We start from the raw sequence: 24,496 nt of genomic DNA on the forward strand, positions 1-24,496 counted from the left end.
AAATGTGGATTGAGTCTCACCAGAGCAGAGCTGGGCCCTGGCACTTCGCCGTTGGTATCGGGAGTGAGTGACAGCCTCAGATTAAGATCTTCGGAGAACTCCTGGGTGACGGGCGTGGGCGGGTGCTGCGGGGTGGAGATGGAGGAGGGTCCGGGAAGGGACTGGTCCACGGTGTCGATAGGATCCTCTTCCTGAATGAGCTCCCAGGACTACAGGAGCAACAAGGTCACCACACCATTTAAACATAACACAATGTCAGTGATACTTTTTCTTGAGAAAGATGTAAATAAGTAAGAGTATGCTGCGTTTATGCACGTGAGCGTTCTGTTCTCTCACATTGTCCAGGTCCCTGGGCTCCATTTGCTCGTTCTCTAGGTCTTCACTGATGTGGCGTCTGGAACGGAAAACGCGGTGCGCCTCCTGATGGATCTGCCTCTGCTGATTGTCACTCTCAGTCTCTGATATCACGTCCCTGAAAGCGAAAACAGTGATTTCATATGAAACAAACAGAAAAAACTATGTTAAAACTGAAAGACACAAGGAGAAAAATTGTGAGCGTACATGTTTGAGGGCCGTTTCCACTGCGTGGAGCGTCTGTTGTGGTTGACAAAGTAGGTGCGACCCAGGTTGTCCACCTTCTCCTCCCAGCCCTGAGGCAATGCAGGCTGCACCTGCTGGGGTCGCTGGTTGCCCGAGTCCGCAGACTCTTCCCATCCCTGAGAGAGAAGAGTGAAGAAGTGTTCAACAGAATGGAAGAGGAATGACTCACTTGTTGTAGCTAAGGCCAACACGATCCTGTGGTCGCAGATATCCCATTGAGCTGACAGCTCGTCGGACACGCATGAACATAAGCAAACTGGTCCCATTAAAGAGGGGGCTTCAAGCATGGAAACACATTAAAGATGTTGGATTCACTTGTGGCTGGTGAAAACTTTTCAGAGCGCTGTGTTGTGGTTTTAAATTGTTTTGTCAACATTTAGTGGGGTTTATTTTTGCCTGACATGCTGCCGGCTGAGTGGGATATCTCCCTCACCACAGGATCAAAAAGTGGGCTAATGTGCATCAGATGTGCATCAATATCACCACCAGGGCTGACCATTTTAAACTTTCTCTCAGATAAGTAACCATGAAAAAAAAAACAGTGAAGCTGGTGTAATGCATTTGAGTTTAAAAGTCAGTGTATAGAGTCAAAAAGGAAATCTGGGGGTGTGGAAAAATGAGGGAGTTTTGAGTAGCACTGAAGTTTAAAGTATAACATTTATAGCATCTCTCTAGCTCTCTTCCACAGTCCACACTTGAAAACACATACAAATGCAAAAAAAAAGAAAACACCAAGAAAAAAAAAGGAGAAGCTCCTATTTCTCAAAATAACAGGCAGCATTGTAGATGGTTTTTCCATACCCTGACTTGGAAAAGACTTTCACCAGATTCTGGCAGCAAGATGCTGCCCGAATTCTTAAGAGAAAAGAATAAAAAGAAGAGCCTTTCTTTCTCCTTTCACTCTTGCCAATAACCACCCTCATATTTCTATTGGTTCAAATTAGGAAAGTAATTTTCATCTTTAGGCTAAAGACTATTTTCTGTGTGTGGAACGGGAATTTGGTTTGGAGTTATTATGAACAGTGATGACGGTGAAAAAGGGTCAACAAACTCACTAACAATAGTGGCAAAGACCTTACCTCAGCCTCCTCCCTTATCTCCCCAGCGTCCTCCTCGGGTCCCCCTTGTTTGGGCAGATAGGCCATCTTCAGACGCAGGTAACCCTTCACCCTGGACTTGTGACTAGAAGGATAACATCAGCAAAAATGGATCCACTTAAAAAAAAAAACATATCACATGAAAAACCCCATAGCCCCCTTGTACACTAATGCTTAGTAATGCAGGGGAGTTTCCAAACTGCCTATTAGCACCAGATGGTTCCACCTTCAGTGTTCAACTGACCGGCACATGAACTTGCTGAACTATGGAGAAATTGTCCCAGTCAACATAATGTTGCAAACCATAAACGATGTCACTGTGAGTGTAATAATCTGTGAATGTCTATTCCACTTTCTTCCGTAGTCAAAATAGCCATGATTCAACCTTACAAAGAGGAATTAATGGTGTTAAATGTCACTGTGTTTACCGTTTGTCACATCCGGTAGAAACTGACCTTCTGGGCCGCAAGAGGAAGTCTTTGAACGTGTAGGGACGCTCCATGGCCGGATCCTCTGTCTACAAATGAAGAGGACACATTTGTTGACAAAAATCCATTCAGCACACGAGCAAAATACACATGTTAAACAGCATCAATAATACATCAGAGTCATGAGTTTAAAGCATGGCTTGAGCCCTCTGCACAGCCATCCCAGGATCATTACGCAACATTGAGCTTCTCCTGTTACACATTGAACAGCAGAAAGGTCTTTGGTAATAGACAGCAGTCACACTGGCTGCTCACCACATTCTGCTTCGTATCGTACCCCTGAATCAGACTGCATGTTTCCATATTAAAAGTATAATCTTGAAAGATTTGTTATAAAAAAATAATGACAATAAATAGAAAATCATCATCATTACACTCGTTTAAGATGTAATGAAGCTGTTGTGACCTGATCATTTAGAATGTATATAATTTTTTATTTTATTATTTTTTTTAAATACAAATAATTACCACAAAACATCGGGCCTAGAGCAACATGTATGCAATGCTATGTGTGACTCAAGTGCTAGGTACAAGCTGGCACAAGGTTCTGCGCTGTGCATGAAAGCAACTCAAGCTTCCACTAAGCAAATAAAGGAAAACATATATGACTAAAGTAATTTCCAGTAACTATGAATAGGGCTGCAATTCCTACCAGATGTAGTCATGCATAGACTAATGAATCAAATCAAAACACATGTAAAATGCAGCTCACTGATTACTACATGTACTACAGCAATGCAGCAGCTTACTCACGCTCTGAAAATTTGTTTAATGCTTAAATTAAGATTTTCAGCATTTGGCAGCCAATATTTCCTGTCAATCAACTCACTATATCTCTTAACATGACTCAGCTGTAGCTTTTATCTGCTGCTAATTTCCTTGACCGCTGGGAGCCAAAAAGGACATTAATAATTAACCCCAACACCTTTTACTGATATGCTTTTAAAAGGTTCATAACGTAGAACTTTCCAGAGCCACAACCAGTCTGACAGCACATATCTCAACAAAGCTGCTTTAGTGGAGTGCTTTGTGGGCTTGTTTGTTTGAGTTTCAGGTCGTGTTCACTTATATCAAAATCTAAAACTGTCCATACAGCTGAGCAGCAAACAATGGTTCTGCATGTTATTGTTTTTAGAAGCTGTTATCTCATTGAATTTGTGAATTTGGCAAAGGAAGTATTTTCCATTGGTTCTGAGGGTAGTAGTCACCTCTTGTTTACCTCCTACACAGTTTGTGTTTGTTACAACAACAACACGCCACTTGTGTGGCTAGCACTTTCTCACACTCAAGACACACAAACGCAAGCACACACACACTCTGCCTGACCTTCACAGTAGTTAATCAGGCAGAGCACTACCAAAGATAAGAAACAGCTGAGTATTCAAAACAGTGTTATAACAGTCAGTCTTGTCACACGCAAACACAAAAATCACATACATGCGAATAACTCACCGGCAAATGACTGAGAGGAACATCGACTTGGCCCAGGAAATCATCTCTGGTCTAGGGAGAGAAAATACAAAGGTCACCTTCAGCAGATTAATTTTAGAACTAACAGCTTTTTTGGGGGGGGGGGGTTTGTCCATGGAATACCCAAATTTCCAGCAGGGGTAGAGACAAGGGAAAAACCTCAATGTGAGCAGCAAAATGTTGTGTTTATTTGCCCCCAGACAGAGTGAGAGAGACAAAGATTTTAATTTCATGGAAAAGCCCCATCCAGAAATAACCTCTAGCCTTCTTTTATGAACACCTGTAGTGATCTGAAAGAAATCGCAGGTTGTTGAAAATCAGTGAGGTGTCATGCTGCTTGAGCAATTTCTTACACGTGTTACAGAAATTATAATGCAATGTTTGCCCTACTTTGTTGTGGTTTATGAGGCAACAACGCTTTTGTCTTCCCTGCCACAGATTTCCCACATGTGTCCAGGCAGAAGGCTCAGTCTAGGGTTTGTATTTCTGGACAGGCCTTTGGTATCATTTCATAGGAGAAGAACCCGTGAGCCCAGCAAGGGGAAAAAACATCCACTGCCACCAGAATGAAGCCAAGGCAGCCAGACAGAGGAGGAGAAGGAAAAGAGGTGACACCAGGGGGAGAACCAGGGAAGGTTTGCGTTTCAGATTTAACAGGCCGGTAGATTTGTCCATCCTTTTGTCGTAATTAATGCAGACTGAGAGGAAAAAGAGGGAGATTGATGGATGATTGGGCTGAAACGACAGCAGCCCCATAAGCAGTGATTACCTGTGTGAGATGGAAAATGCCATTCTTGGAAGAAGCCTGTGTGTGGGACACAACTGATTTAGACAACAGGCATTAACTAACAGAATGTTTGTTTGTAGACACTGTTTTGGCAGGAAAGGCCGAGCTGAAGAAATACATGATACTTCTGTTGGTCCAGTGTTTTTTCTCAGTTTGAGTTCAAATGTACCTGTGAGTTGTTGGAGAGTTAATGGGTTGCCCAGGGAGCAAGAATAAAAAATGAACCCAGTGTTGTTAAAGGAAAACTCTCTCTGTTTTATTAAACTGACAGTCTGCTATGCTCAATCTTATGATTCTTTTTAAAGTTATTCATTCATTCTTCAATTGTTAATGTACAACATAATTCAATTTAAATGTTGTGGCATGTGTAAAAGTCTCTTCACTGGTGCACTAAAGTAGTGCAATCATAAAAAAACAGTATTATGTAGTTCTGGAAACAATTTCCAGTTGAACCTTAGGTGTGGGGAACTCTGCATACCAGCTTGTTTTGACAATGAAAGTTAATGATATTCTTGGTACCTTTTTAACTTTGAGTCAGCAAAGAAGAGCTTTGAAGCAGATGTGTGTGTGTGTGTGTTAAAAAGGTCCTTAATCCTCACCGCTTCCTTAAACCTCATCAAAGGTATTTTTACAAAGCCAAAAATAAAGTACTATAATAAAAACAAGAAATACCTTTAAAGGCCTTTCACGTTTGTAGGTCTGCATGGTTAGTCATTTCTACCAACTATGCTGGATGAATCCTAGTTTTTCACACCGATACAACATTTAGGTTTACAGCAAGCCTAAGTCTATTCTGACTATTGGAAGGGAAAAAGTACTGTTAAAGCAGTGTTGAGAAGAGGGTGCATTGGGCTCCTTCCACAGTTAACAGACCTGAAATTCGATGATGAAAGGTTGCAAATCAGTCACATAAAAACACTGATTTATTAATGCACAGACATGTAAACAGACACTTGTGAAGCGTGTACACACACACACACACACACACACACACACACACACACACACACACACACACACACACACACACACACACACACACACACACACACACACACACACACACACACACACACACACACACACACACACACACACACACACACACACACACACACACACACACACACACACACACACACACACACACACACACACACACACAACTATTTATTCTTGGAAAAGCCAGAGCCACTGCTGTGTAAATTACGGCTGTGTCGACTTTCATTTCCCAAACCAACCTGGCAATTCATTTACTGCTTGCTTAACTCCAAAGTGATTCCAAACATTGAATCGCTTTCTGAACTAGAAGTGAGCAACCAAAGCAACCCGTTCCACAGCATGATCAAGACTATTTCTCTTTCAAATGTGTTGATAACATACTAATAAATGAAACCCTTTTTTGTAACTTTGAAAAGTTTAACATATGATTAATGTTGCAAGGAATTCTATCACCAGTCAAGACTTTCAACACCAATAAGACATTATGAATACCATGCTTGAACCTTTAAAAAACAATGTCACTGTAGCTAGTAACCTATGAAATGGTCAGTGACATTGGCAGTATCCCATGGGACACAGGGCTGTTTTTTTCTATCCTTAACAATAACAAGCATTTTAAGCTGTGGGTATGTGTATGCAGAGGGATATAATTGCAGAGTCATCAAAGGGTCACAGTTGAGCCTGCAGCTGCCTCTCAGGGCCAGGTTACACTCGGAGAGGGAGGGCGCCACTTATGACTGAAAGGAGGCAGCACGAAGAGTAAAAGAGCCTCGTGTGGGATGAAGGATTGTAAAGCTAGCTCAAAACAAACTCAGTCCTCCTAAATCACAACACAGCTACACTTACTTCTGGCTGTGTGCAGATAGTTTGGTGTCTTATGTTTATGCCTCCAAGATTCCTACCCAATACAATGGAGGTGAATGTTATTTAATTAGTGGTGTTGACATCACTGAAGCAAAAAAACAAAAAAAAACAACATTCCTGTCGAAAATAATGTAATCTGTTAATCTCTGATAATCCGCCGAAGACTTTATCAACTATTTTCATAGCATTATTTTGTAATGCTTATCTTATTGGACCTGAACAATTAAAACCAAAACTTTCACTATGTCTGGAAACTAACTAATTGTTTAGAACAGTAGGAGAATATCTTAAATCAAATCAGTTTTATTTATATAGCCCAATAACGCAGATAGCCATTTGACTCAGTGGGCTTCACACTCCGTACACAATATGACACCCTCTTGTCTCAAAGGAGGAACAACCCCCCGGCCTCCCCCTAAAAAAAATACTTTATCGGGGGGAGAAATGGATGATTATTATTTTTGTTTTTAAAGAGTTGAAGTGATACATTGGCAGTGCTAACTGTAGCTGTACTGAACTGTCTTGGAGCTACATGAAAAAGTGTTAACAGACTGACATTTTTATGATAATGATCAACTTGGAACAAGTCCAGGCTGGCACTGCAGTGAGAAAAGGTTGTCTCACCTACTGAACAGTCTCTGTGCTGACATGACTGAAATACAATGCCATGCAACTCTGAGAGATCAGAGCTGGCAGAGAAAAGTCCTTCACAACAATAGCAATATGAATCCCTCTCACATGCTACTGGACCAAAATAAAAGGAGAAGCCCTCCTATCCGTCTGCAGTCTCGTCTCAGGTAAATATAGCAATCCCAGTAGCCTGCAAGAGGCTCTTTGTGAATGACAACTGGGAGGCGTCGAGGGTCGGGCTGTAACGAGGGCATGGCACGGTGGCATAGCTGTCTGCAGACAGCCTAGCTGGAACACACACTCGTAGTATCCCATGCAAGAGTTTAAAAAGGGGGCACTCCAACTACAGGCTACCAGTTGGGGAAGACCTGTCATTATGGTCTAAATGAGGATTTCCTTGTTGCAAGAGAAACAGGATGCACTGGGATGACACAACACCACATGTCTTACAAAAGGGAAAGGAGAAAGTGTGTACGATGCATTGAAGTATGTGCTGTCCAAACTATAATTAAAAATATAATAGCAATACTATATGCATTATTGCGAAGCCAAAAGTTTGGGTTACAACGCTGTAATAAAAATGTAGATATCCTTTCTATATAGCCATCATGGTCAGAAAGACTAACGTAACTGGTTTATCAAAAATGTTACTCAACTGATAAAAGCCTGGCATAGCATCAGCCTCTTGAAACATTTAACAAAATTAATCCCATATCCTTATTGTTGCCAACATTCCAATAATTAGGCAATATGATCTTGTTACATTATTAAAAAGGTGCACTGTGGAGTTTTAAAGTAAAACAAATAAATTACTCAAACATATAAAACACAGAAATGCATTGTGTGTATCGTTGAGGTCCAACTAACATGTTTAAGGCAATTTACTTAGATTTTTTTTTAAATATTTGTATCTTTAAGAACTGCTCATCTACATCCATGCTTTCTTAATAGAAGTGTTTTTCATCACAGACTTTATTAGGGCATTACTGTGCATCTTGGAAAATGATTTCCCCGTCGATCCTCCCTTCATGAGAAACTACTGAGAGTAATCCTTATATAGTCAATGACAACACACATTTTTTAAATATCTACAGTATATATGACTGCTAAAAAGTCTAAGTCATTTCAGAAGAAGATAGATAAGTGAAAGATGAATAATGTAATAGATAACACTCATTATCTGTTGCTTTCAAAGCTTGAACAAGACAGGAAATGGGAACTGAATGTCACGTCAAAAGACTTCAGGCTTTCAGGAAATGTTTGATTTGATGGCTTGTCAAGCTTCTTGATCATTGCTTGGGCCTTAACTACATCTTAATCACTCGCGGAGCAGCTGTGAGGATTCGGATCCATACCAGCCGAGAACCAAAGAAGACATGCCTTCTGCCTGCTCTCAAAATCAACAACCACAGTTGAAATGGACTAAAGATAGAAACAGTCAGGTCTCAAAGAGCACTGGCTGCAGTTAAGGGTATTACCAAACTTTAGTGTCATATTTCTGCAAAACAGAAGTCAAGTCAAGTCAAGTGCATTGGGAGAAATTGTCCATTCACCCAAAAGCCTTTTCCTGTTTTCCTTTCATGACTGAGTTGGCCGATGTGTGTAAAACTTAAAATGCCTGCGGTTGTGAAGTGAAAAAAGCCAGTGTGCTTGTGACTTAGCTCAGTAGCCATGTCTGTGCTGTTCACTTCCCAGAATGTCACCACCCTCTTCCCGTACCATACAGATCTCTCCTCATCTGGGCTGATTCAGCGATTGAAATACTAGCAACTGCAGAAATTTGAGTAAAAACACTGGAGTAGCACACATTTCCTGGCCCTACTGAATTCCTCTTCTTTTGGCAACACTGCAAACAAGCCATCATGTGTCCAACTAAATGTCATTTGAGTGAGATGACCGATCCACTATTTGTTTACTATTCATACTCAAATGGATTTCTCACTCATTAAAACTTAAAACCCTGCTAATCTTTTTGTCAAATGTCTAATTTACAAAATCCTTTTCTATTTAAAAACTCTTTCACTAAAATTCCTACTTTTCCGATAATCTTTACCTTGGGATTATTCCTCGACAAGTCATTGCCAAGACTCACATCCTGATCTCCATCTCCGCCTTGGGTAAAGTATATCTTGAAATGAGGCTGCCTTCTGGAAGAATCCCCACTGATTTTAAAAGTACAACCATTAGATCTGTTTCTAGTTTCCATTTTCTGTGTCTGCGTGTCCATTTTGTTCTCCTCTATAGATTGGCTTTCTGCGCCACTTTCCTGATGCTGATTCTCCAACAGCGGCATCTGATGAGAAGAGCTTCTCTCCAGTCGAATTCTGGGGTAACACACCGTATGGCTGCCTCTTGAGCCGGAAAGGCCAACATCTGTGCATTCTTCCTGGGATTCAGCAGTCTGTTGCCTGCCTTGGCTCTGATCCTGGTTCTGATTTTGCTGGAGCTGAAACACTAGTCTCTGTGTTCCACCATTGACAACTGAGCACTGGTCCGAGCTTGGCTGCTGGACAGACCAGCCGGTACCACCACCATAAGGGAGGATTCTGAAATGCTTGATGTCAGACCCGTCAAAAGAAGAGTTCCTCTGGATACAAATCCCACCAACGCTGATCCCAGGTTGGCCTCTGCTATACATAGTATGGCCATTGGGACCGATACTAAAGACCCTTTGTTTTGACATGTTAGGCTCTGTCAAAAAAGTCTGAGAGTTTAGAGAATCCGGGCTGTAGTACGGAGGAGGTGGCTGTTGGGGAATGTCCTCTTGGATCAGTCGTTCGGAATAGGCAGGCGCTGGTCCTGGCGGAGTATAACAGGGTGGTGGGCCATCGACAGCGTTATTATCACGAGAATCTCCAGTACTGGATCCATTGGAGCGCTGGAGGGAGATGTGCACCGAGGAGCTCTTAGTGGGCCGCGGCTCGGCATAGGCGGCGAGCTGTGGTATGAACATGGAGGAACTGCGTTTAAGCGAAGGTTCCGACCGCGAAGCAAAACCTCTTGGTGCGCCGTGCTGTATAGCTGGCTCCTGAGGCCTAGTTACCGGAGGTGGCTGCATGCGAAGCGCTGCGACCACATCACTGTCTCCCTGTTGCTCCTCGGTGTCTCCTTCCAGTATCTCAGGGGCTGTGTTACTGCGTCCCGAGCCAAAGTACAAACGCAGACGTTGTGCCATTTTTCACCTCACGTCCAACAGCTCTCGTTCCCCTCTCTGACTGACTGTTTGGTTCTCTCCTCTGGCTCCCGTCTCGGTCTCTTAGTGTCGCCCACTTCTCTCCTTTGGCTGGATAGATGACTGATCCCCCCCTTTTTTTCCTCAACTCTCTCTCTCTCTCTCTCTCTCTCTTGCCCCCACCCACTCCAAGTCTTTTCCACAACTTTCCTTCACACAGTTGACTGTATGAAGAAAGAAGCCACACACCACAAAATCTAGACTGCCACTGCAAAAGAGCTGACAACTTTACACTACACAGTCAAGGCAAAGGCAAGAGGGGAAGGGTGAGGGGGAGAAAAAAAAGAAGGATCCCCGTACGCCAGACTCTTAGCACTATACCAGCACTAGCGACAGACAGCAGAAATAGCCTGAGCCCGAGTGACGGCCAGCATTCCTGACATGATTGGATAAGAGTGGCCGGCGCTCCTGGTTTCCAAGGTGACAGCGGGTTGCTTGTCAGTCACGTGACTACAAATGGCCAGGCACCTCCTGTTACAACCCCACGCTGCCCTCAAGTGCCAACTGGCCACCCGACTCACATCCTATTTACCACTGTCCATCCCTGTTCCCATTCACATGATATCCCTCTAACCCCCGCCTGTTCCCGTACTTCCACATATCAAATATCCTTGCTCTGAGGTCCTCGCAGTTTGGTAAGTTTTTAACCCCAATAAGTTACTACCTTATTCTGATAATAACCACCACCATAAGAGTGCAGCTCAGTTTATTGCACTACCACTAATATATTTTATAAAAGAAACTTAAAAATGTAGCTATAGAAACAGATAGAGAAATTACATAAGAAACGGATCGATAAATCGGTTGTATGCACACATACAATACAAATGATATCCATACCTTTTTTCAACAGGTACACAGGTTAAAACATGAAGTGAGATTTCCTTGCTAAATGGCCGGACTAACAATGCAAAATTCACCAAGAAATCTTGAGGACGCAATTGAGCCTTGTTTCTTCTTGTAGCTTGGAAACATAAAAAAGCAGCAGAAGGAAGTTGTTGCTAAAACTTGACCAGAAATACAGCAGCAATCTGACAGATTGGAGCTATGATGATAAGGCAAACAGCACAGTCCTCTCTGGAGGAAAGAGAGAGATCCAAGTCTTTTTCAAACAGAATAGACTATGCTATCTCCCGTGCGCAGCCAAACACTAAACTATCTGGAGGTTTTATAGGCCACTCTGTTTGGACAAAAAAAAACGCCCAAGATATGACTCAGCTGTGATCTTAGTCTGCAGTCATTTGGTGGACAAATTATGAGAATTAAGCACTTGTTTTGTGCTATTTGGCAATAGATAAAAGGAAACAAAGAGAAACTTCTATGACTGGTTCAACCTATGCTTTAGCCCTGTGTCATCTTATGGATCCCAAAAAGCACACTTCAACAAGCTGACAGCCAAGCTTCTGAAGGTGGCCCGAGGGCAAAAAAGGGAAAAATTAAAGCTCTCCATTGTGGGCAATAAGATGCCCTTGTGTTCACAATGGAGATTTTTTCTTTTCTTTTAGTTTTCTTTGTTGCAAGGAGACAGGCGATTGCCTAGAGGCAGCAAGAGCACCAACAGCAAAAGACTGTTGAGCAGGATGAAATTGTTGCTTGGCAGGCGGTTACACTTAGTGATGACACACTGCCTAGGCACAGTCGATAAATGTGTGTGTGAAATGTTATGGAGAATGTTCTGTGTAGAAGAAACAAAATGCCAATGTGTGGTCCAATGGCAGCAAGCCAAGCTTGCCGAATGACATAACATGCTTGCTTCAAACAAAGCATTACACAGTGTTGTAGGGCTATTCAACCTCTCTCTTTACATTAAATGTTAACTGTCAGCCTGGTGCATTCTCCATTATTTTTTGGCATTACATTAATTGACATTTCTCATTAGTATTTCAACAAGTACACATAGGTAAACATCAATACATCATACACGCTATAACACAAAGCTTCAACAAACTTTTCATCTCTTCTGACAAATAAGCCATTAATCAATGGACCCAAGAGAACAGGCAGCCCCTTCAAAGAAATACTGGCCAGTGGTGGAGGAGCTGCCTTGGCATGCATCTAGAGATAGACAGAAAATCTCCTCCTCAGACATATAAGGCGAGGACCGGGATTGAGGCTGCCTGTGCTGTGCCTTCTTGTGTCATCCTTTTCTTTATGGCAAAAAAGAGCTCCCACTACACTGAGGGGTAAATTAGATCTGCACTTTTCTTAGCAGGCTCAGGGCCAGCAATTCCCCAACAGGGGTGTGAGAAACATGTAAAACAAATGTATGCACACTTTCATCAGTGAAACATGCACATTAAAGTGTCTGAATGGGATTTAATCATAAAATCTACTCTTGATATAGTTGTCTGGAAAATAACAGAATGTGGCGTTACAAAAACACACTTGACAAGATTAAATCTTTCAACCTCCCACGTTGGTTATCCATGGACAAAAGCAGTAGCCCCGAACCTGTGAGGCCCAGACAGAATGTGCCTTGTCCAGCCAAGAACATCAATACTGTGTTGGGTTGCAAGTGCAAACTCTGTTTGTTTTATCAAACATCAAACTCAAAATACAGACTAAGAAGTCATAAGAAACACTACAGTCTTAAACCCCTTTCAGGGAAAGCCTTTCGCTTCTTCCACAGAACAAGACTTCATTATGTCAACAACCACTTCACTCCCCACTGTCTCCTTATAAGAAACTTAGCCAAGGTAGAGGAACACATGAGGGCAAATTAGTGAGTTGATTATAAAGCTCTTCTCATGCCATTTTGAATTGCTCCAACTCTTGACTTTGTGCATACATTGAATCCAGTTGTCATGGCAACTGAGGAGGGCCTTCAATAGGCATCATTTCACAAGTCAAGGAAGCTAGTGTTCTTGTCTTAGGGGGAAATCTGAGAAATTTGACACAAGAGGAATGCAGTAGTTGTGAGCAGAGCAATGAAACTAGCAGAAACAGGACGTACACTGCCAATGTTCCCTTTTATTCCATGTGTTCTGCGATACTTTTTATTTGCATGAGTTCTTTCAAACTGAGCCTACATATGAAATCCTTTGATATCAAATCTAGCAATGAGTCAGGAGGACACCGGGATGCAGAAAAAGTCAATACAATTAATAGCAGGTTGTACAGAATCCCTGTGGTGAATTGAAAGCAGAACTATTTCAGGAAAGGAACGGTGAGCAGCAGTATCAGTTTTACATTCATCAGATGGGTTGCACTTTCATTGAAATTGCAATTTCATTAAGATGCGTGTGTACTTCTTCCTACTCCTTTTTCAGACATGTTAATGCTGGTTAATGGAATATATGTTATGAGATGTTTTTTTATTTTATTTTACATTGCTGAACTAATTTAAAAATAAGTTTTTCTTGTTTTTTGGTTCTATGCTTGTTTTAGGTTCTAGTGCAAAGCCCATTGCCATCAAATGAAGTGAAACAACATGCTACAAAGACAATACAATATCTTAGTATAGTTTGGAGTAGAAACAAATCGCATCAAGTGAAGTAGAGTATGTGTGACTATCGTGGTGGGTGGTACTAAATAAAAAATAATGTGCAATTGAATCCACTGAAGGGAAAGGGGAGGTGAAGAAATGTGAATCTTACCAATCTATTTTCATCAAACACCTCAAAGAGAAGCCTGTGATTCTGTGGACACACCTGGGTTGGCAACAAAGAAACAGGGAATAAATACATCAGTCATTCTGTTTGTTATGTTGTAAGCACATACATACAGACAGTTTTTAGGTCATTGCCTGCTTGCTTTTTTTCACAATAATTCTAATAAAACTACTGTGGTTAGAAGGAAATCAGTCTTCTAATCTTTATAACTTAGGAACCATAAGTGATGAGTTATCATGCACACGTGGCTAAGCTTAAGTCTAATATGGTCTGTTTGAGTACATTGGGGGTGGAAGTTATGTCAATTAAACTGCAAGCAAAGAAGAACACGACCACTCTAGAGTAAACAAGAGTAATAACAGACCACTGTGGTTGGGGAGGACACTAGGAAGAAAGGGAATCCGACACATAATAAAGCACAAAATGAGTTGAAAATCTGAATCTGAACACACCCTGAAGTAGAATTCCTCGTTCCATTTGGGGTTGAGCGTCTGAAACACAAGGTATAGAGGTTAAGGTTAAAATAATAATTTATAAACTGTGTATTAAAGCCAGTGAATACAATCATTATCTTAAAGAGAATACAGAACAGGTATATGAATGAAGCCTATCCAAGTGAGTGAGAAATAAGGCTCAATATTGTGCGTCAACGATCCTCCTACATTGTCAGAATAAGTTGATAGCGAACAACATGTGATTGGAATTAGTGCCTAAATAAAGCATCCATGAGACTTTTTACACACTGGATGGATCATTTCGGTATGTGGTTGTGCAGACTCTCTCCTCCTGCCTAACACATTTGATATTTTATTGGACTGAGAGAACTGTGTGACATCTCATTAAAATTCCTCCGGTGATTGAAAAACACTAGAATGGCAATGAAGCCCGTATTTACGAGTCACTCTGATTAATAAACACTTGGCAACATTTTACTACAGCGATAAAATAACATCTCTGTTAAAACAATTGCTGACAGACCAGAATTATGAATGAACCCACTGCACTTTGCCCCCCCCAAAAAAAAGAATATATATATATATATATATAGAATTTACCACCAAAATCAGTCTAATTCTTGTTTTTTTATAATTCTTCTAGAATATAATGCCAAATATCAATGTTTGGTGTAGGCTTAGGGTAAATAATAGTCACTGGTGTTTTATTTCCCATCGTTTTTATGCCGTCTTGCCACAAGCCAAACTCTTAGCTGTAACAACAAAGACGCCATCAAAGGTGTCCCACTTAAAGACACATAGAGGCCGGAGAAAAGCCGAAGCAGTGATGCTTTCTTTTTTCTGCTCCACATAGCAGTGCATTGTCGGCTATTTATATCCTGTAAGGCAACCATGGCCACTGGCAGCATATGTCTGCCTGCACGGTGGCCTGAGCTGCCTGACTCCAGCAGAGGGTTGGCCGGCAGCTACATGCATCTACCCTTAACTACTTAGAAGGGAGAAATCGACATAAAATTAAGAAGCTGCTCGCAGCGTATGGGGATAAGACAGTGTTGAAGGTAAACACATCATATCTTTACCCCTGCATATTATGTATTTCCACAAATCTTAACCAGTGAATAATATGTAATTTAGAATAACATGCATTACATATTTTGAATAACATGCAAATGAAGACATTTCAAACCATATAGTCTAGAGAATAACACAATGTGAGCAATTAATGTCTATGTTTGGTTCAAAATCAGAGCCCGTTTCAACATTAGGCTACCTCTGAATAGAGTTCAGACTCATTATAAGTCATAGCTCCCCCTGCTGTGAATAGATTTCCTCCCCAAAATAGGCCACTGGGGGGGAAGAGAGCTAGCCCTATGTCTCCCTCTACACTCTACCGAGCGGGAAAGGAAGCTCTGCATTCTGGTGACTTCCTGCAAATTCCATCAAGAGAATATGATTGCGAACAAAGCCACATTTACGAGGCTGTACGCTACAGTAAATGTGTGGTGCAGGTGTGGGTGGAGAGATTACTGCCAATCTGACACGACGCAAATACATTAGGGTTCATTAGGTTTGAAGCTACAAGCCAAACGTATGTTCGGAACACAGGAAGCACCAAAGCCGCTTCTTACCTTACGACCTACCTTTTTGATGGTTTTCGTTTGGACTAAGGCAAGCTCTTTGTTTTCATCCGCGACGTAGAGGGATAGTTTGACATAAGGGTCGCTGCAGAAACAAAACAGGAATAGAAAGAAAATTGAAAAAAGGTGATCAAATTCACAGGTACAAATCTGTTTCTTCCAATTCCATTGGGTATTTAGTGTTTCAAATATATACAAATGGTAGTGCTGTCAGAATATATACACATTTAAATACCGATACCAAAACAACATTCTCCAGATGGTGAGAATAAAACACACTTCATGAAAGTTTCCCTTTAATAAAATAAGCAGAAATCCTATGAACACAATTTGGGTTTCAATCAGACAATATCTGACAAGAAATTACGAATCCGGCCAAGCGTTGAGGCAACATTTCTTTATGTTCTAATCTCTACTATACACCTTTAGGTTTTATAGGGGATTAGGGATTAGCCTGGTGTGCCTAACTTTAGCAGTTTTATTGACAATCTGACATCACATTAACTGGACAACTGGATGTGTTTGAGCCCATATCGCTCGACTCACTGTTTGAGTCTGCCACAAAACGCCCGGCAGGAAGAAACAAAAACTGCTTACATTTGGGTATTATGAGATAAGGCTATTGTGTTTTACTGACAAAGTGCTAAAATTAGAAAGCGCAAAACATTTTTAGGTGAGCAGAGCAAACAGTAAGCAGAGTGTGTATTACTGTGCTATTTAAAAAACAGCTAAATGGTTTATTTGAAAGTGCTGATAGGCAAGAAAGGCAAGAAATCCCCAGTGAGGTCTGGATGGAGAGGCAAAGCTGTGCTACACACCAAGCGGACCTGTTACTCTACTGATCTCAGAGTTGCTACTTGTATTCCAATTGACTGTATTATGTCAGGCAGTATGTTGCGAGGTGGCAGGGTCAATAAACACAAATTTGTTCACACTATTCTGTATTGCACTTCCCTTGCGAGATGACTGCTGAGGGAAGATTGTACTTAGAGTACTTAAGTACTTAGAATAGAGACAAGTGGTTAGGGAACTCCCAAGGTGAGCCATGCCGTTTAACCTGGCTCACACTGTGTATCACAATATGTACCACCACGTATTCTTAATGCCAATCTGCATCTGAGGCATACAGATTCTGACTCATAATACCTCACTTTGGAAGAGGGTTTAAACTAACAATTACTTTTATTATCAGTTCATCCGCAGATTCATATCCTAGAGCCAATGATAACTTAACTACAGAATCTAAAATACCTTGTTTTGTCTGACCAATAGTCCAAAAGCCTTAAATAGTAATTTAAAAAGAATATAAGACCAAGAATAGCAGCAAATTCTCACATTTTAGAATTAATATGTGTAGCATTTGGCACAAATACGTGATTATGTACTTTAAAGAGGTCAAAGTTTCACATGAAGCTTAATTTCTTTGTCCTTTTCTGCTTATATAATGTGTCTTCTTCTGACAAAACTAGCAAAAACAGCTAGTTGCATACTACTGGAAGAATATAGACATCATGTAACTCTTCCCACCAATACAATTTCTAGCTGAGGTACAGATGTTTAGTCTTCCCAGAAACCAAGGAGGTAACAAATCTTTTGTCGTTCCATGTACAAGGTGAGACATTAGTGTTACATTGTTGCATTGCAATGACATTTTTGTTGCAATGACTGTATACAATTGGATCCAAATCACATTTCAAACCTTCTATTAATGAGTTTTAAATCAGATTTTTTCACCATCCAGAACCGATATGAGCAAGTAATCTAATTCCAGTATGGATACACCCAGAATTGCATTTGGCCTGCCAGTTGGAGCGCCGCCTTAAGAATTGATTCTACAGGAAGTAGTTGAGAGGGAGCAATGGAGAAAGCCAGAAGGAAGGAATGGGTAATAATACAAAATTAGCCTCCTCCACTAAGGCCTGATTGCTAATTAACGTCTGCAGGAACCCCACAGCCTCTTAATTGTGTGTTAGTGTGGTTCTGTGATATGCTGTGAGTGACTAAACAAAAACAATGGGCCCACTGTGTCTCGATTGCACTGAGACTCTTACTTGTCTCCTAGTATCTACCAACAGAAATCCTGCTGAGGGAGACGGGGCTACTTCAGGTCAGCACTGGATGATGAAAGCTAGAATGGGCTGCAGTATTCAAATGGCATCGCGGTCCACTTGTTGTTTGATTGCATGCGAGTTACACATTTCATTTGGTCCAAAATAACAGAGCAGAATGAACAATGGAACAAGGCAGCTGTGAAACAGAAAACAGCAGCAGCAGCAGCGACAGGTTTGGAGCGAAAAGAAGGGAAGAACAAGCCAACATTGTTAGTTTGAGCATCTCATGAGGTGACAGACTGCCGGGTCAGCACTGTCTCTCCCCGGTGGTAGCTGTAGCCACACATCCAGACTTCATTCAGTGTTTACTTCATCACAGGTCAGAGTTTTCCCTGAGCCGGGCTGAGCTGTCCAGCCAGCAGGTCATTGGGATGCATGCACTCTGTCGTGGGAGTTAGCATTCACTCAGTGCAAAAAAATATGCAAGGTTCTCTCTCTCTCTCTCTCTCTCTCTCTGACAATGGCTGCTTTCTTATAGCTCATATAAAATGCATTAGCATTAGCAAGCTACAATAGGAACAGTGTTCAAGCTTAGATGAGGCTTACAGTAGTAATTTGTAGATAGAAAGTGCATCAAACAATTACAGTATTTTTCCCTGATTCTGATGTTCGAATAAAGATTTGCTCCAAAGGAGTGTTGTCTCACCTAGACTATTTTTGGACTTTCTCTTGTCACCTTCAGTGAAGCGGTCTGCTTTGAACAATTCCGCCGTACTGCTTCTTGAATTACATTTTCATGTACAGGCTTATTCAGGTATATTTACTCTAAGTAGATCCAAGATCCGACTCTTGAAGAGAAAACCCAATTCAGCCTACAAACAATTTGCTTTCAAGGGCAGTGTGTTGTCTTTTCCACAAGCTAAAAATGTGTTTTACTCTCTCCCTTACACCTGACTTGATTTATGGGCTGGCGTATGACATCAATATGAGTGCAGTGAATGCCCATGAGAAGTCCAGCAGTATGTCACTGAACTGTGTACATGTGACTTTGAAAATAATGGCAGCCCATGAATTCCTGAAGGTAAAACAAATCTGCAGCAGAAAGCATTGAACGGACATACTGAATGGAGCAAGCACACCATAGGTTCAGTCATTTAATTAAAATTGGAGTCAGCAATTCTAGAGAATGCTTGTTGTCAAAACCACTTTTGTCAAAATCATTGAATATTTCCTCACAATCCGCGACCTGTGCGCTAAAAAACAATCTGGTATTAATACGCAGCCTATGCTCTGTAAACTGGTATGTAAACAAAGGGTATGTTGGGGCCACTGTAGTTGGCAACATGCCCGTTTACAGTGTAGGTTATTTATTTCCAGTGCACGCACAGTACGTACAGTACAGCAGATTGTGAGGAGATATTCACTGTTTTTGACAAAGAGGGATTTTGACAACAAGTGTTCTCCAGGATTGCTGACTCCACCTTTAAAGCCATTTTTGATAACGAGCAGTGATAGTAGATGAGTCACCCACTCTGTGATTTATTAATTGATCACAGCATTCATGTACAGAGGGGTAGGCATTCAAATTCAGAGGGCAAAAGTCATAGCGCTTAGCCAAGCAAAAAATAAACACAGACCTCAAGCACAACTCCACAGAGGGACGTTGTGCAACGTAACATAAAAGGGTTGTGATAACAGTGGGTTTAGGGATGTCCATGGTTAACTGGTTAACCGTTAACCGTTAAGAAGATCTTTAACCGGTTAATACTAAAGGTTAAATGGTTAAAAAAATATATATATCTTAATTTCTCTGAAATCCGGACTCTTATTTTGATATCGCTAAACCGGATGTAAGAATGCCAACTGTCGGTAAAGAATGAAACGAGTAGTGTAGGCTACGCTCAACTTTATAATAGGTCCATGGTACGCTCCCAGTCACAATGCTCCCGTGTCATATGTTTGTATAATTTAATTAACAGCGTGGGCTCCCGCTAGCTTAACATAGCGCTAGCATTAGCCTTCTTGAGGTGGATGCTGTCCTGCATCTATCACCGTCTCAGTGAGTGTGTGAGGGAGTGACAGACAGGCAGTGAGTGCCCGCCCCTGCACAGACACAGGTTTGCCATGATTGTGTGCCAGGATCAACAGCGAAAATCCGTCAACAAAAGCGTTAAGTATCGTTATGCAGTACTGATAACATCGGAGCTTATCAATATTACGGTCTTTCAAAATGTTGCCCCGTGCTCAGCACTACTTAGCACCGGGTTTCGGTAGGCTATCCCCTAAGCCTGTGTGTGTGTGTGTAAATGTCCCGGCCTTTTCAGTCACTTATTTCACTTTCTGCTCCTACATTCGCATACTACACCTCTTCTCACAACAGACAAGGTGCCGTGTGAATGTCAACATGTAGGCATTTAAATTGGCTACTGGTCCCTGAATTGTTTTTAAATTAATATTCCGGTCTTTGGAACAAAAAAAGGTCGGGAGCCCTGCTATAATGCTTCATGTATTTCACTATTTTAGGCTACATTAAATCTTAAAGGTTAACCGGTTAATAACCGTTAATTCTGGTGGTTAACCGGTTAAAGAAAAAAATCTAAATGGCCATCCCTAAGTGGGTTACTTACAATTTATCACACATGGAGAAAAGAGGCCGGACAATATAAGATAAAGGTCCCTTGATGGACAAAACGCATCAACGACCCCTAAAAAGTTTAAGATTAGCATCTCTGTTCAACATGTGAGAAAGTGTTTGGTCTGTATAATTATTAGTCAACCACCCGCTATGGAGAAATGCAATAGGAGGTAAGTTAACTTATGAGGAGGATCGGAGCGGCAGGTATAGCTAATCATTGATTAACACTTAAGAGTTTAAGGTCATTGCTAGTAAAGGGAATGTAGTGAAGTGCATAACACAGTGCCATCCAGGGTAAAAAGGACATAGAAATATTCTGTTGTTTTTAATGGTCTATTTTTGAATTTTTTAAGAACGAGTTCTCTAAGCCTGTAAAATGGTATTCGAGACAGGCCCTACAGTCCACAGCATTGTGCACTGTCCAAACCAATACAGTGATGAATTGAAAGTGGTGTAACAGTGTAACTAATCACTTAAAAAACCTTTGATGAAAACGACATCTTCTGATGTGTCCTCTAAGAAGTCCTGTGAATGATGCTCACCTGGCTCCAATGATGTCTTTCTTCGCCAGATCAATTCCTGCAATGACCCTAACCCGCAGCACTCTCGTTTCATGCTGCAGAAAAAGGGGGAGGAGATGATGGATGAAAACACCGAATTACACTCTTGAAAGAATGATCACATAACTTAACAATGGAGCCACTTCAAACTTTTCAAGCTACTGGCTGACCTAACCTGAGTTCCCTGACCTAGAAATGAATTGAGTTGTATCTGAAAAGCTTTCACCAACATATAATAACATAAGTGATATTGAAATGCATATAAAGCATAAAGGAAAAAATGACCTATAGCAATAGACTCATTGATCTCACTTCACTTAGTGTTGTGTGCCCATTATTTCAGTAAATGTTTGACTGCATTGCATTTAATTGAAGGAACTGTAGGTTGAGTGAAAACACCTCACACCATGCTCGGTGTACAGCGTCACACATCTTGAAATGGAGTGTGTAGAGTGACATTAACTTCTAATCTACACCGTTTCTCGTGGGTAGTCGGAGTAGCGTTATTGACATTTACATACACATAATGACTGATTATACATTTTGTCATGAATGTATGAACAATCGCTAGTAAAATGAGAGCAAAGGTTGGAGCGGGATGGTGAGGTGGAGCCCGGGCCAACCCAGCTGTTACCTTAGGCTACAGCCTTGTTCTTAGGGTGTAGCATTCCTGAACATTTGCCTCGTGGTCACAGGAAGTCTCATGGAATGTGTAACAACAATTGCCCTAGAAATCTTTATTTGTGTGGAGTAAGATTATGTGATTAAATGTGTGTTAAAGATTCCCGCCGCTGTATGAAGCGATTTCCCTTGCACTGTGTGGAGTTGTGTTACTGACAGACACAGGTCCACTGAACTGGCATTAAAGGACCAAAGGCAAAATATCTGCTGCATCCTGATATTCGAAGGGACGGGAGGGACAGTTTAGCCTACAGATGAAAGCAGTGGACAAACTAAACAAAGCGAGTCACACCCCTATTTTCCCTCCTGAGTGCATTGATTGAACATGTGAAAATATTATTTTTAGTCCACCATTGGGATCATCCAAAAGATCTCCAGCCTTGCTTGCTATTTATGACTGTGTGAGTCTGATAAGTAGATGGCTGATATGACAGCTGCTTGGTAAGCAAATTGCTTGGTTTGTCATTGCAGGTTTCCATCCTTACAACTTTTTAAAATACTTTTTTAAATGTCACTCAAGAATTAAATTAGGTAACAATTTTAAAATAGCCAAAACTGTACAGAAAAATTACAACAGTTACTTTGGGTTAGGGACAATTTTGTATAAAAAAACGTATTTGGTTTCATGAAAAGGTTTGATGATCTACTTCAAATGTTAAAAAAATATGTTTGATTTAATTCGGTTTGTCAATGTTTTATTTTAGGGTGGTTGAAAAAAAAATACACAAGCCAAAATTCTACATGTCACTTAATTTTCGCAACTTGACCATATAGGATCATACAATGCTGATCTGTTTGATTTGAATGTGAGATGTAAATGATGTTAAAATAAATAGATGCTACCAATTATTTTGAGTTTATTAAATAGCAAAAATGCAGAAAACAAAAGATAAATAAGCTCCTTAGCATCTTCAAGACTTTTTGGAGATTGATTTAAGACATTTTAATACCAATAAATAATTTTTAGATAAGCTTATTCATGTAAGGATCTGCAGAAAATTGCACTCGTTGTGTCATCGTGTTAGACCCGTGACAATCGTGCTGTCACGTAAAAAAAAACGTTTGCATCATATCATATATCATTGTCCTGCATTATTGATGAAAGCATGGATGTCAAATGCAACACTGAGTTCATCGCTAAAGTAAGTGGATATCGACCCACTATCAGTTGTGCAAGACCGTATAGCCTACATGCCTCAGCTTCTTCGCTCTTCAAACTCGTTTAGTGGTCAGCTCGTCATCAAATAGCTTTGATTACAGACAAGAGGCTGTGTCCAGCCCTCCACTCAAGTAATAGATCATCTGTTTCACCTTTTCACATCTGCGGGATCTGAACAACTGTTCAGGCACAAGTCGAGCTACAAGTCGTATACATTCCTTTAAATAGAGGATGTTACGCTTGCTCGGTTTTTGTTTCAATAGTGTGAAAGCAAAGTGGTGCAGTTGTCGCTCAAATTAAGGTGTGTGTGTGTGTGTGTGTGTGTGTTTGTGACTGTGTGTGTAAACTAATGGACAAGCATTCAGGGACAGTGGCCAGGGATATGACAGCTGCCTGAACATTACTACATTACTGTAACCGTGGGCGAGGGCTCGTTAGCTTGACTATCAGCTAACGTTGGTGTTAGCTGTCTCTTTCTTAACTCCCCCCTTGTGAGAGACACCGTCTACATAACACAAGCCAATGTTGACAATATAGCTTACCTCGTCTTCTGAAAGTCCATATATCGGCTCGTATATCGCAGCCATATAGCCTGCGGTCCGCGATACATACACGCACACACACAAAAACAAGCCGCCTGGCAAAGCTAGCTCGCTAGCCTTGAACAATAAAGTCCCACTTTCCTCTTCTGTCTGCCGTGAAAGACCGAGTCCTTGGCACGGCACCGGGGTTTCGGTTTGCAGACGTATAACGTAATCCTCGCCAGCGTAGTTCGTCCAAGACACAACTTGAAAATTGAAAAGAAAAAAAAATAAGTGTCCAAAATATTTCAACTAGGACTGATGGCTTTTGTCAACTCCGAGCTTATCCCCCCACCCTTACGAAACGGTTTGACACTTGACTTCCTCCTAGGAGTTCAGCCAATCGTGTGCCGATTAGAAGTGATTGCTGTCCACATTGACCAATCAAATGTGTTGGCAATTCTCCAAAGCTCCTCAACGGCTAATGAAATGTGCAGAGGGCGTGACGCTGGGTGTGTCGTGTATATATAGATTTGTGTGTGTTTTTTCATCATTTTTTAAGCGTGTGTGAGGCGTTGTCTCTCAAAGCAAACCATCTTAAACATTTTAGTTTTTTTTTATTGCCTATTTAAAATATAATTCCACCTTTTCAGCCAACTACAGACTTGCGAATGTGGCTGCCCCTGAGCGTGATCGAGTTTGGGCGGGGCTTACAACACGGGCCAATCATAGGCTGCACGCGCGGAGAGAAACAGATTGGATGTAGTTTGGTCTGGTTTTGCGAGACTAGATTGGATGAAACGACTGATCCGCAGCATGAATTTAGGTCGATAGAGGTGTCACCGTGGGAAATTAAATCTCTAACTCACCATTCATAATTGTGTAAAAAATACAGGCAGTATGAGTGAAAATAATTAGACAAACAATGACCACTCAGGAATACAATTGGCTTCTATTTTAGGTCAAACAGCTGTGTCTGATAGTAAGTCTACAGGTTTAGGCTATATAAATGTATA

General features: G+C 41.2%; 1 protein-coding gene across 8 annotated transcripts in view; it reads right to left on the reverse strand.

Moving 5' to 3' along the window:
• The window catches only part of nedd4l (NEDD4 like E3 ubiquitin protein ligase), a 44,442-nt gene extending 20,621 nt beyond the window's left edge, over positions 1 to 23,821 (reverse strand). For 4 of the 8 annotated variants that reach the window (XM_080046870.1, XM_080046868.1, XM_080046864.1 and 1 more), the window contains exons 1-12: positions 23,502 to 23,821; positions 21,102 to 21,175; positions 15,877 to 15,958; positions 14,234 to 14,272; positions 13,767 to 13,820; positions 4,425 to 4,460; positions 3,638 to 3,688; positions 2,126 to 2,214; positions 1,680 to 1,782; positions 562 to 716; positions 337 to 472; positions 21 to 209 (exon numbers count right to left, since the gene is read on the reverse strand). In XM_080046870.1, the coding sequence (XP_079902996.1) occupies positions 21 to 209; positions 337 to 472; positions 562 to 716; positions 1,680 to 1,782; positions 2,126 to 2,214; positions 3,638 to 3,688; positions 4,425 to 4,460; positions 13,767 to 13,820; positions 14,234 to 14,272; positions 15,877 to 15,958; positions 21,102 to 21,175; positions 23,502 to 23,546 (1,053 nt within the window). In that variant the 5' untranslated portion in view covers positions 23,547 to 23,821. The remainder of the gene's footprint in view (positions 1 to 20; positions 210 to 336; positions 473 to 561; positions 717 to 1,679; positions 1,783 to 2,125; positions 2,215 to 3,637; positions 3,689 to 4,424; positions 4,461 to 13,766; positions 13,821 to 14,233; positions 14,273 to 15,876; positions 15,959 to 21,101; positions 21,176 to 23,501) is intronic. The other 4 variants (XM_080046866.1, XM_080046865.1, XM_080046869.1 and 1 more) reach the window with 3 other exon arrangements.
• Positions 23,822 to 24,496: the final 675 nt, after the last annotated feature.

This window comes from Ammodytes marinus (assembly GCF_949987685.1).
Source record: "Ammodytes marinus genome assembly, chromosome: 18".
Lineage (NCBI taxonomy): Eukaryota > Metazoa > Chordata > Actinopteri > Uranoscopiformes > Ammodytidae > Ammodytes > Ammodytes marinus.